The sequence below is a fragment of the Pyrgilauda ruficollis genome, unplaced genomic scaffold (genome assembly GCF_017590135.1).
Source record: "Pyrgilauda ruficollis isolate IOZ18807 unplaced genomic scaffold, ASM1759013v1 scaffold5, whole genome shotgun sequence".
Taxonomy (NCBI): domain Eukaryota; kingdom Metazoa; phylum Chordata; class Aves; order Passeriformes; family Passeridae; genus Pyrgilauda; species Pyrgilauda ruficollis.
This window is the reverse complement of record NW_024526599.1, coordinates 1-12,761: the sequence shown is the minus strand read 5'-3', so window position 1 is coordinate 12,761 and position 12,761 is coordinate 1. Positions and strand designations below refer to the sequence as shown.

The following is a 12,761-nucleotide window of genomic DNA, read 5'->3' as shown; positions in this document are numbered from 1 at the left end:
AGATCATGTATGATGGCAGTCTGACCTACGCATTTTGGCTGACTTCTACCTCTAGTGTTGCAAGATTGCTGTAGCGCTGTCCCACTCATCCCAATTTCTTTGTATGCTTGGCTGTGGTGCAGATTGAAGTTGATATTCCTCGTTGCCATCAGTATGATGAACTGCTGTCATCACCGGAGGGTCATGCAAAGTTCAGACGTGTATTGAAGGCCTGGGTTGTTTCCCATCCTAATTTGGTGTACTGGCAGGGTGAGTTTGACTGGTTGGCAAGGGTGGATAATTGAAAGGAAAGCTTTGATTGACATAAAAGTACCTCCTGCTTTTCACCCCCACAATATAAGCCTTTTTTGGGGTGCTTTCCTTTCTGTTTCCTTTGAAGAATGATTCTTCCTTGAAGAATCTGTGGGTTATTGCAAATTTAAATCCAGATAACTTATATTTAATTTCAAATAAAAAATTGCCCTACTCTTTGTTATATATTCAGTCTTCATAAGTTTCAGTCACTGTATTTTAAAAAGAAAAGTCTGTTGCTTGCTATTAAGCTCCAAGATAATACTGCAAAAGTTACTGGGTTCTTGGAACAGTAAATGGCATTTCTTGGATGCCTTAGCAGAATAATCAATTTGGCATTATAGCTGAACAATTTGAAATCCTTGCTGTTTTCATGCATATATTTCACAGTTGTTCTCACCATTACTTGTGAAGGCCTGATAATGCAGAATCACTATCTAGTGTGCAAATTTTCATTAGAAATTAATGTCTTTATTTTGCGTATTAAAATAAATGAGCTTTTTGTGCTGTTCTTTCATGGCTCTTCTCTCTTTAGGCCTTGACTCTCTTTGTGCACCATTTCTGTACTTGAATTTTAACAATGAAGGTGAGTTCCTTTTCCTGCAGTGAGCAAAGAAAAGCACAGTCTCTCATCTGTATCTGTGTGCAGACAGATGTGTGAATCCACTTAGAGATGGAAAGTTTCTGTATCTACAAAGGAATTTTAAAGCTCTTGTTGCCACAGGTCAAAAGAAATGGTTGGAGTTTTGAAAACTGCATGTCGTGTACTGCTCTTCAAGCAGGGATTCAAGTGCTGTTTATTGCCAAGTGCAATAATGATATATTTTAAAAAGCACAAATAATCTTGAATAGAAAAAGGAAGAAATGCTGCTGTAGCACTTGTATTTTTCAGTGAAGCTGTAGTTCAGCCTTGCTTAAGGTGAATATGTTATTTGGTCACCTAAGTGTTAAACTGTCAGACCAGCTTTGTTCAGAAAAGCTGATGGTAGTTTTAAATGCCTGAAAGTTTCAGATCAGCTTTAAATATATGATCTTTATCTTCTTAGAATGTGATTTGTTCATAATAGGTGTAGTCCAAGCTTTTATTGTCTTGTACTTGGCTTTCTTTATGTAAGGTCTCTGTGTGGTAAAACTAGTTTCTTAGGACAATGACTCATATTATATCTATTGTGCATGCAGTAATTCTTGTGTGCAGATTGATTTAAGTATTTATGCTTATTATCTGGTTAATAATGAACTTTTTAAGGTGTAATTAAATTCTGCTTCTGTCATTGCATCTGTTTTTTTTAATTTTTCAGCTCTGGCATATGCCTGCATGTCTGCTTTTATTCCAAAGTATTTGTATAACTTCTTTCTGAAGGATAATTCTCATGTTATTCAAGGTAAGTCACTCCCTTTATTTGGTGTAGTTGTAAGAGAAGTAGAATTGTTTCTGGATATGTAAATACACTTTTTCAAGGGGTTACAAAATTGTGATACAGTTAAAATCATGTAACTATGCAAGAAAATTTGGAACAAAGTAAGTGGTTAAGGATTCAGACAGGAAAAAAAATCAGGAAGTGCACACACAAAAAAATGTTCTATGTAATATCCAGGGTAAGAGTCAGTCCATCCTGCAGAGTTCTGAAAGCAGTAAATAGTCTTTCTAGTGTTACACTGTAGAGGCTTACCCTTCAGGTGATCAAAGTCATTGTGATAGAGGAGCTGTTGGACAATAAGGGAAGATGAAGAAGAACAGTACAAATAGGGGTTCTTCAGAAAATGAAAGTTATGGTATTCAGGAAAATAGGGATTCAGTGGGAATTTCTTATTGAGCAGATGATGTTATTCAATACAGGACAGGAGTTGGAAAACCCTGAGGAATAATGTTCCATAGTTCAGCCTTCAACAAGTGTATAGGTAACTTAGATAAATTAAAACAATAGCTAGGAATGTCTGTTCTAATTGAAAAGTAATTTTAAATTTCATGGAAATATGAAAAGGAATAGTCTCCACCTAGAAAGTCACCTTGACACAGTCTGTGTTGGGAAATAATTTGTCTTCCAGACAGTTTAAAAAACAAAAGAAGCTGTTTCAAAAGCCATTAGTAATTAAAAGAAACAGGTGGTAATTAATGTTTTTAATTGCAAGCAGTTATGAATGTTTGTTGAATATTGAGTATCACCATGGCTTGCTGTCCTTGTAGTTCTTTTAAATAAATTTTTTTGTATATTTCATATGAAACTTGTCATCTTTAAAGTGTCTGTCATTTTTGTCTTCAAGGAAGGTAATTAAAAACTGGTCAACAAAACTTTAAAAGCATTTACATATTAGATAATTGGGAGAGAGCTAACATAAGAGAATGCCAGGGTTAGGAGAGTTTATGTATGGAAGACAACGGGCAAGAGGTGTTATAAACTGAATAAAAAAATGGGAAAAATTATTCCAGAGAACATGTTTGCATCCTTTTGTCTGTAAAGAAAGATTGCTTGTATTAAAGGTCTAAAGAGGAAAAGAATAAATATGTTCCTCTGGAGACAACTACTTTAGACTTCAAGATTGTTAAGCTCGGTAAAGACTTTTCTCAAGAGGTTATAGTGTTCCATAAAATAATACTTTTGCTCTCTAGGGTTTCCTGATGTTATTCCTAAGGAGCTTTGCAAAAATATGTATCAGCCAAATTTAGAAATACAGGTCAGTAGGATTCTGTGAAACAAAGTAGTGTAGACATTCCTGAGTTCCTGGTCTGCATTTGGCATCATCAAGGACTCAGGAAGGTTGGGCTCTTTAGGGTTCTTTCAGTATTCTAATTAATCCTCTCTAGGGTTGTATGTTAAAAAAAAATGTATAAATAAAGGTTTAAAGGAAGATGCTGTGTCATTTCCCTGCCTTTTTAAGGTAGAGGAAAGGGTTTAGAATGTGTCATTTAACTACCCACTGCAATTTTAGCTGCTTTTTGTCTTCTGTGTAGATACAAACTGTGTGGAGCATTGAGATGCCAGCACATTCTGGAAACAGAGTTTGCATTCTCTGTCTGTTGCTCCCCTGTTCTCTAGCTGTCCATGCCCTAATTACTCTGTTCTTGGGAATGTTGGAGGAAAAGGAAGTACCATCTGTTACAAAATTGCAATTATTGCTTCTTCAGCTTTCTTCTAACAGAGTGTGTGACAGTGTGGACAAGACTGGGAGAGGGGCAGAACAGAGAGAAATCTGTCACTGTCCTGTGTTCTACTGTCTGCTTCTCTTCCAATTAAAAGCAAGTGTTGTTTAGACAACTTAATGAAATTGTACCCATCAACCTAATAGGCCAGGCTGAAAATGTAATAAATTTTATCTTTTATAGTGGGTATTTCTCCTTGCTGGTTACTAAACAGTCTTTAACTTTGCATGTCAAGCATACATCACAACCTAAGTGTGTGCAAAGTTAAACCATTGTTAAAAATCCAAATTGAGAAGTACTAAAAAAGAAAATTTCAATGTTTCTTCCTCTGTATTGAATGTAATGGTAACAAGGAGTACAGCAGTGGTATTCACTTGCTATTTTATTGTAGGTTTAAAATGAGTGGCTTTCCTACAGCTCTGTTGTGAGCTAGCAGCATGTGGTGGCTTGTGTTTTTGACAACAGTCTTGGATTTGTCATTTCAGAGTACCTGACGGTGTTTTCCCAGATGATTGCATTCCATGATCCAGAGCTGAGTAACCACCTCAATGAAATTGGGTTTATTCCAGATGTAAGTGCTAAGGGTCCTTATAAGTATTATCCAGAGGAAATAAAAAATGGAAAATGAGGGATGAGATGGCTTTCCAAGCTGCTTCAGTAGCATTTTGACAGAAGTGAAACTTCCATATGAATAGACCTTCCTAAATACGCTGATAAAATTTTGATTATTGTTTTATCTGCTTTAGTCCTTCCTGCTCTGCTGGGATGGTAAATACAATAAAAATACTACTAGCCAGTTATTATAACTTAGGTTCATCTTAAAAGGTATATATACATTTATTTTTGAAATGTGGGTAAATATACAAAAAATTAGTGTACTCATAAAGTGCTAATAGCAAAATTACTGCAGTTAATTGGATGCTTTTGATTAGAACAAATTCCAGATTATTTTGCAAGTTATAGAAAAAGTCCGTGCTCATGAATCTTGTAGATGTGTCAGACCTTGGAAAATGCTAAGCAGCCGTTTGCTGGAGTGAATCTTAAATATGGGGCAAGTGCATAACATAGACTCAAGTTTTATGCTTCCATTGGAAAAAAAAATCTCTTAGATGGAGGAAAATGAAGTAGAAAGAACACAGCCAAAAACTAGTAGAGAGAACACAGCCAAAAACTAGTAGAGAGGATGGGCTTTGTTGGAAAAAGCAAAACCAGGCTTTCTTTAGAGCCTCACTTCTAACTATCACTGTAAATAGTAAAAGTAATAGTAAAGCTTTTCTCCTTTTTTGGAGAGGTGGGTATAGTCAAGAAAGCCAAAATAAAAATGTTTGTCTGCCTACAAATCCTGATGTTTCTGAACAGCGGATTTAGGCAAAGCTGTAGAGCTAATGTTAATTGATATGGTCTACATCATTCTATAGGTGACATTTACAAATTTGGTAATTACCAGTTGGTCATAAGAGCAGATGATGACTGAGAGGTCAAAATGGAAGAAGATAACTGAACTCAGGAGATGTCGATGTAGAAATGCAAATTTCATAAGTAAGAAATTTATATGCATTACTTCTATAAGCAATACAAAGTTTAGCTTATCAGAAAAGCCTTATTAATGCTTATTAGGAAATACTTTAAGTTGGAGCATCAAGACCAGGCCTCTGAAAGTCCTTTGTTTTACACCATTCCTTAAAGAAATTGTGGAAGTTTGGGAGTGGCAGATACTCATTATCACTGTTTATTAATATTGTAATAGAAAAGAAAGTATCTTTTTTGTTTGTAGAGGGTGTTTTTAATCTAATAATGTTATTTGACTGATACAAATTTAGGAGACACAGTGGTGTTAAAATGAGTAGAAGAGAAAGCCAGTGTATTGCCTTATAAAGAGAGGAGTTTGAGAATGCCACATGTATTTCAGATGACATACATCTGAAGAGGATAGGTGGGAGGAAGATGAAAGTGAGGAGAAGGAGTAGTTTTTTATCTGTAGAAAACCTAAACGTTTGGGTAGATGAAGTGCAAGGGTTAACAGCAACATTTAACATTCCTGAGGGAGAATCAATTTTGCAGCATCACTATATAAATGCATTTGATGCTTATTTTTTTAAAAGCTGCAGATGACCAAAACAATTCACCTGTGCATTTTGTCCAGGATGCTAATTCCCACAAAGGAGTTAGAGATGTAATTTCCCTGACCATGTTACAGGTTCTTGTGTGGGCTACTAATCTACACCAGAGCTCTGCAGCAGCCCATCTTGGGTCTTATCTGTATTTCAGCTGCTCCTTGTGTCTGCCTATATAGTTATAATTCTCCACTGAAGACTTCCAAGGTACAAGTCAGATGGAATAGTTTGAAATCACATTTTGCTATATTTTAGTTTCTGTTGTGCTACTCATTGAACAGTACATAGTCATATATGAGCCTTGTCCCTAAATCTGATCATCTACCGATGATTAGGTAATATAATAAACAATTGCAAAAGAGGAATGTTTTTTTAAAACTCCTGCATTGAATAAAAATGCCGGTTCTAAAATTAACGCTAACCTCTGAAGAGAGTTTGTCCTTTCTGAATTATCTGTCAGGGTTCGGGGTTTTTTTATTAAGTAAAAGTTGTTCTGCCTTTTAGATTAGTCAGAAAGGTGATTTTTTGTGACTGTAACAAGGCAGTATAGGATCCATCAAGGTGAAGGATGTGCAGTGTAGTAATGAGATCTGAACCAGAGTTTCGTGCTTGAGTACTAATCCTATCAAAGTAAACCCTGATTAATCTTTCATCATTGAAAAACGCAGGCTCTGCTGCAGGCAAGATTGTGTTCCTGGCACCCTTCTCATTTTCTTCAGGTCACGTAGCTCTCAGAATATTGAACCCTGCTGAAGCTTGAGTCGTCGTGAATATTATTAGCTGATGTGGTGCCTGGATTAAGTACATTGCTGTGGCTATGTGATTTACATATAAATAGAGGGATAATATATACAGTGAATCTTACAGTTCTTCTTTGCTCACTCTCCCAAAGTTTATACTCTTCCCCACCCTATATAACGCTGTATAACACAGACCATGTTAAAAAAGAAAATGAAGAAAAACAAAGAAGTGTATAATATTGGTAAAAGTGCAGTGATGGCCATAAATTACTCTAAAGCACTTTCACCTGTGGGTTATGAAAGGTAGACACAGTTGTCATCTATCCACTAACATAGAAGGCAAACTGATTGCAGTTCCTTAATATCATTGTGCTGAAGCTGCTGGCACAGGTAGATACGTTAGCTTGGTTTTGGTGATAGGCACGAGGTGTCAGTAACAGGGCTTCATCTTAAAAATCCTGCCCTTGAAGTACTTTTTCTGTTTGTCCTGTTACACAATTACCTGAAAATGAATTGCTGATACTTTTCTCTTATGAAGAAAGTGATCATTCTTCAATTTTTTTTTGTGTAGGTACATATAGGTGGGTAGAATCTCATATTAAAAATGTGATTCAATTTGCCTTATCTTTTGCACCTTTCTGAAGCCTTTAAATGTATGATTGTCTAGGCACCATATAGGATTGAAGCTAAGTACTTGTGTCTGTATCTCAAATGTGGAGCAGGAAGGTGAAAGATCGGGAGTTTGTAGAATGGACAATTTCCTTTGGAAGGGTCCTACAAGGCTCATAGTCCAACTGCCTTTTGAACACTGACAGCCTTGGGGCATCAGCCACCTCTTTAGGAAGCTTCTTCCAGTGTTTCCACCTTCTTGGTAAAGAAGGAGGCTTCCTAATGTCCAATCTAAATCTCCTCTGGTGCAGCTTTGAACTATTCCAACATATCCTGTTGCTAGATCCAGGGAGAAGAGCTCAGCATTTCCCTCTCCACTCTCCCCCCAGTCAAGAAGTTGTAGAAAGCAAAAATATAGCTTTTATTAACAACAGAGAATTAAAGCAAAAAGTAGCAGTTGGGACAGTTGTTAAAACAACTTAGCAAAACAAAATTCTGCTTATTGTTGTACAATGTTGTTTCACACATACATCAAATAGGAAAAAAATTAAACAGGCATTTAATAGGAGAAAAAAACCACAAACCTCTTTATCTTTGGATTTAGCACTGCAATATATGGTACAGCTAAAGTATATGCAGGAAAAAAAGTTACATTTTTTCTGTATTACTTACTATAGAAGGGAATTTTTCCTGTGATTTTAACAAATACAATGACTTAAGACAAGGAGGTGTTTGTAAGCCTGAAGAAGTTATGAATGCTATGAATAAGCAAGGAAAGGAAAGGCAGAACATGGGTGGCATTACTCCCTGATACAAAGCAAAATTATAATGATGGCACTGTTCCTCTCAAGGTCTCTCTAAAAAACAATGTGTTGATTTTACAGGCTCTTTTTTTAATGTGGCTTATTCTCAGGCTATTCCAGCTGTTCAGATGCTACTTTGATTACACATTAGATGTACTTCGGGAGAGTTAAGTGCCAAGTAAAACCAGACCCCCCTTAGGTTCGGGGGTTCAGCACTGCAGGGTTGAAATCCTCTTTTCCCGGAGCTCGTTGTTCCGGGCGCGGCGCGCTGCTGTTGCTGTTGCGGGCGGCGGCCGCTGGAGGGCAGCGTTCCCCAGCGCTGTGTGCAGTCCCGTGTCCCGAGTGCTGTCCCGGATCGGAGCCGCTCCTGCTTCCCTTTCGCTGCCCTCGGGGAACAGCGTTGTGCCTTCCCTCTCCTTGCTTGCTAATAGCATCCGTAACCTCTTCGGGCTTGCCAACACCTCCTTGTCTTAAAGCATTATTTTTGTTCAAGTCAGAGGAAAAACTTCCTTTAATAAAAGCTCGCTTGACACCTTCTACTTAAATTGTCTGACCTACTTTTTATGTCACTGCTGATAGGTTTGGTGGGGGTGGTTTAGAGCAAAGCAGTGATTTTCCTTGTAATTACCTTTTAATAATATTCAAAGCTTCACATTTCATGTATTTTCTTGTTTATTTCTGTGTAAATGCATGCATGATAGAGGTGTTTGTGAAATTTGGAGAAAATGAGGATCTGCTTTGGTAAAACATTTAAATCATATATATGAAAAAGAGGAAATAATTTCTTTTAAATACCAAGGAAATAATGTGCTTTGCATAATATGTACCTCCAAGCAAAGAGGAGCATCAGGACACTAGGCTGGTTTTCCTACTGCATGGGAGGCAAGATATTGCATACAAACAAGCAGATTAACAAATATTAGCTGGTCACAACCACTGCAGGGGATATTTCAGGGAACAGGATATCTTATTATTCCTAGAATTAAAACATGTCATAGATATACTGAGGGAAATAGTATGACTGTACCCTTCAATAAAAGCTCGCCTGACACCTTCTACTTAAAATTGTCTGACCTACTTTTTATGTCACTGCTGTTAGGTTTGGTGGGGGTGGTTTAGAGCAAAGCAGTGATTTTCCTTGTAATTACCTTTTAATAATATTCAAAGCTTCACATTTCATGTATTTTCTTGTTTATTTCTGTGTAAATGCATGCATGATAGAGGTGTTTGTGAAATTTGGAGAAAATGAGGATCTGCTTTGGTAAAACATTTAAATCATATATATGAAAAAGAGGAAATAATTTCTTTTAAATACCAAGGAAATAATGTGCTTTGCATAATATGTACCTCCAAGCAAAGAGGAGCATCAGGACACTAGGCTGGTTTTCCTACTGCATGGGAGGCAAGATATTGCATACAAACAAGCAGATTAACAAATATTAGCTGGTCACAACCACTGCAGGGGATATTTCAGGGAACAGGATATCTTATTATTCCTAGAATTAAAACATGTCATAGATATACTGAGGGAAATAGTATGACTGTATTATAAGAATAATATGGTGATAGAAGTTGATTTGGTTTGGATTTTGAATGCTTAAAATCAATTGGTGGGCTGGAGGTCAATCTTCATAAAATCCTGCTGAATATTAGAAGTGGTGAACAGGTCATTGAACCTTCCTTAGTTTAGGGACAGTATGGTTCAGATCTCAGGCATGCAGGTGAAGGCATAGGAATATAATTTAGAGCTGTGCTAAGAAGGTTTTCAGCAAATGTGTACATCATTTAGTCAGAGCCATAATCCAGTTCAGGGTTTATGGAATAAGAAGTAATTTATTAACATAATATCAATTATGTTTTCTGCTCCTCATTTGTTTACTTCCAGGAAAAGCTCAATAGGAGGATTAATTTGCACTTTTTACGAGTTAAAAAGTAATATATTAAGCTTTATGTTTAACTGTAAATCTTCATAGCACATGAGCCATGCAGTTGAGTAAAATTTAACAATGATCGTCTCGCTCTTGCATTCCTAATTTATGGAAGCTTTCTGCGCAATTTGATGTTTTAAGAAAAGAGATTTTCTTGCCTTTGCCTTGCTAAATGCATCATTGAAAAATTAGAAGTTCTTAAGGTGTCATAAATGCTTAGCTCTTTCTCTGTATGATATCTTGAGTATGGAAGCTTGCAGGCATTAAAGCAGCACGAGTCTCGGGGGGGTGTAAGTGCTGAAGCAGGACCCCTTCGGGTGACACTGCCCCAAAATGGTCACAGTGGCACTACAGAAATGCTTGGGTGTTGGTGAGCATTTACTGAGAATGAAACTGTCCTTCATGTCTTCACTGGCAAGTATGCATTTTAATAAATATCAGCATGGCAGAAAAAGGCAGAGGTGGTTATTTTTTTCTCTTGAAAAACATGATTTGAACTTTTAGTTATTTCTATAAAACTGTTTTCTTCCCTAGTCAAAAAGATACATTAAATCAAGTTGGTTTGTGCTTTTTCAGGCATCCTTGGCTAATTTTTGCTTATATTATTGAGAATTTCAACAGTTTAGTAGAGTAGGTTTTTGAGTTCTTTAAGACTTTGAAGGTTATATTTTAGTAAGGATTGTGATTGTTTTTTACTGTTTTCAATACAGTGTTACAAACTAATAATTTGAAACATTTGGGGATGAAAAAAGTTTCTGAGAGGCTAAGAGTTGTGTCATAGATGATCTGCCACTGCAGTTATTTTCCTTTCTAAATTAATTTGAATTAATTTAGAATTAATGCAGAATAGGCAATTTTTGATGTAGCTGACAATTGTCATAGACAACTTGAGTTCTCAAAACTTTTTTTTGTCTTCTTTCCCCCATCACCACCTTTGGCAGCTTTATGCGATTCCTTGGTTTCTTACAATGTTTACACGTGAGTATGCCTTTTCTTCCTCTAGTTAAATGTTCTTCTATTTCTTAAGCTTAATTTTTCTCACTTTTCCAGCTAAAACCTTTCTTAATTGGTATGATAGGTCATTTAGTAGGATGCTTATAATTTGCAAGGATGTGTTGTGGAAAACTCAGCAGTGCCTGTCACTTACTTTCTGCCCTGATTTGGTAATAATTAGTATTTCTCCTGTGGTTTTGAGTTGTTGTTATTGTTACGTTATTATACAATCATTATGCTGTTGTTATTATTGTCTGGATTATTTTACACATGCAGTATTTAGGGTGTGTTCAGAGGAAGCTGTTATCTACTGGAAAAAGATGTCATAATAGTTAAAAAGCAAAACCAAACCACACCACCATCCCCTGCCATCACTCAAATAATGTAAGAAAGAGAGTGACTTTGTTTTGGAAGATAATCATATTTTTGTTGCACATTAACACACTGTTATTCTGGTATAACTAGTTTACTATATTTATGCATGTGTATTAGGAAAAAAGAAGATCTTACTAATTTGGTGGGTTTTAATTGAAGAGAAAAAGTTAATAAATCAAGTCTAGGAAGTCTAGATTTTTTTTTCAAAAATCTCTGATTTTTTTCATGTCATATCAACATTGGCAGACGTTGAATTTAGATTTTCAAAGTGGCAGAATGTAAAGAGCTGATAGATTATTTCTCTGATGAAATATCAGAGAACTTCATGTGAGATTCTTGATTGCATTTTCTAAAGATTTTGACTGTAAAGCGCTGGTTCTTGCAGTTGTCCCTTTTTCTATAGCCTTCATGAGAATCACTACCTTTGGAAAACCAATGAGATGTTTTCCTTAACAATCAAGTGCAATAAAGTCTTAGAACTATTTAGCTGGAAGATGGTATATTTTAAGAGAATAACCTTTAGCTTTATGTATAAAATCTTGCTATTTTTAGTAGGCCTTTTTCCTTGTCTTTCTTTTATTCTGCCAATCTTTTCTTTCTTCTGTTCATTTTTTTTGTCTAATTATAAGTAGTTGATCTTATTGATTAACTCGTTAGTGTCATCTTATTGTGAAGAAGGGATATGCATGCCTTAATATGTAAATTGTACTGTACTAAAAGAAAAATAAATTGCCTAATTCTTGACATACTCAAAATGTGATTCCAAGTATTCATTAAGAAGACTGTTATTTACAGAATAATCAAACTTCATATGAACACAAACATGATCCTAAACAGGCTGAGTCCTCTTTGCTCCTAAATAAAAAAGAAATCACTCAAGATGGGAAAGTACATAGGCAACTCATTAACCCTGTTATTGTGTGTATATGCTTATAGAGTTTATTTATTGTGCTTATTCATTATGCAGATGTCTTTCCTTTGCACAAAATTTTTCACTTGTGGGATACATTACTGCTTGGAAATTCCTCCTTCCCATTCTGTATTGGAGTTGCCATACTTCAACAGCTGAGGGATCGTCTTCTGGCTAATGGATTCAATGAGTGCATTCTCCTTTTTTCAGACTTGCCAGGTACAGAAAATACTCTTTCTTCCTTTTTTTCTCTGTCTTCCCCAGTGTGTTTCTAAATGTATGCTTAGAAATCATGGTAGATTTAGGCAAACTCACTGCCAGAGTGTGTGGATCTTAACTACAATTTATTGTAGTTAGTTGGAGTTTTTGCTGTCATCAGCAAGAATGCAGTAGGATTGTTATTTCCAGGTGAAGATTAGAGTATGTTGTTGTGAAATGTAGAACTATTTAAACTAATTCAGAAGCAACTGTTTGTAGCCGTGCCACATACAGACACAATCAGTTTATATGAATTTTTAAATAAATTTAATAAATAACTTCTGAATGGTCCTTTTTCTCTTTGGTGCTGGTATTAGCCTGTTTTCCTTTCTAACATCATTAAACTTGTACTCTGGAAGTAATCAATGTAAAAGGATTAGGGAAAGCAGCATAGGAAGCCATTGCAATTACTCTGTTAAATATTTCCATTTGAAATTTAAAGCTTTCAGAGTAACTTTCAAAACTGATTGTGCAGACATTCTGTGATTAACCTATCCATACAAACTGGTACCTTACAAATATCGGAGTCTGCATGATCATTGTGCAGACATTCTGTGTCTTTGCTCAGTGGGAGGTGATTAACCTATCCATACAAACTGGT

The 12,761-nt window shown here is 35.9% G+C and overlaps 1 protein-coding gene across 1 annotated transcript in view; it reads left to right on the top strand.

The window, feature by feature from the left end:
• TBCK (TBC1 domain containing kinase) overlaps window positions 1-12,165 on the top strand; it is a gene marked incomplete at its 3' end in the record, with an annotated part of 47,133 nt that extends 34,968 nt beyond the window's left edge. The window contains exons 17-22 of the mRNA XM_041479886.1: window positions 123-249; window positions 827-877; window positions 1,590-1,673; window positions 3,916-4,001; window positions 10,566-10,602; window positions 11,960-12,165. Coding sequence (XP_041335820.1) covers window positions 123-249; window positions 827-877; window positions 1,590-1,673; window positions 3,916-4,001; window positions 10,566-10,602; window positions 11,960-12,165 — 591 coding nt within the window. The remainder of the gene's footprint in view (window positions 1-122; window positions 250-826; window positions 878-1,589; window positions 1,674-3,915; window positions 4,002-10,565; window positions 10,603-11,959) is intronic.
• Between the last annotated feature and the right edge of the window lie 596 nt (window positions 12,166-12,761).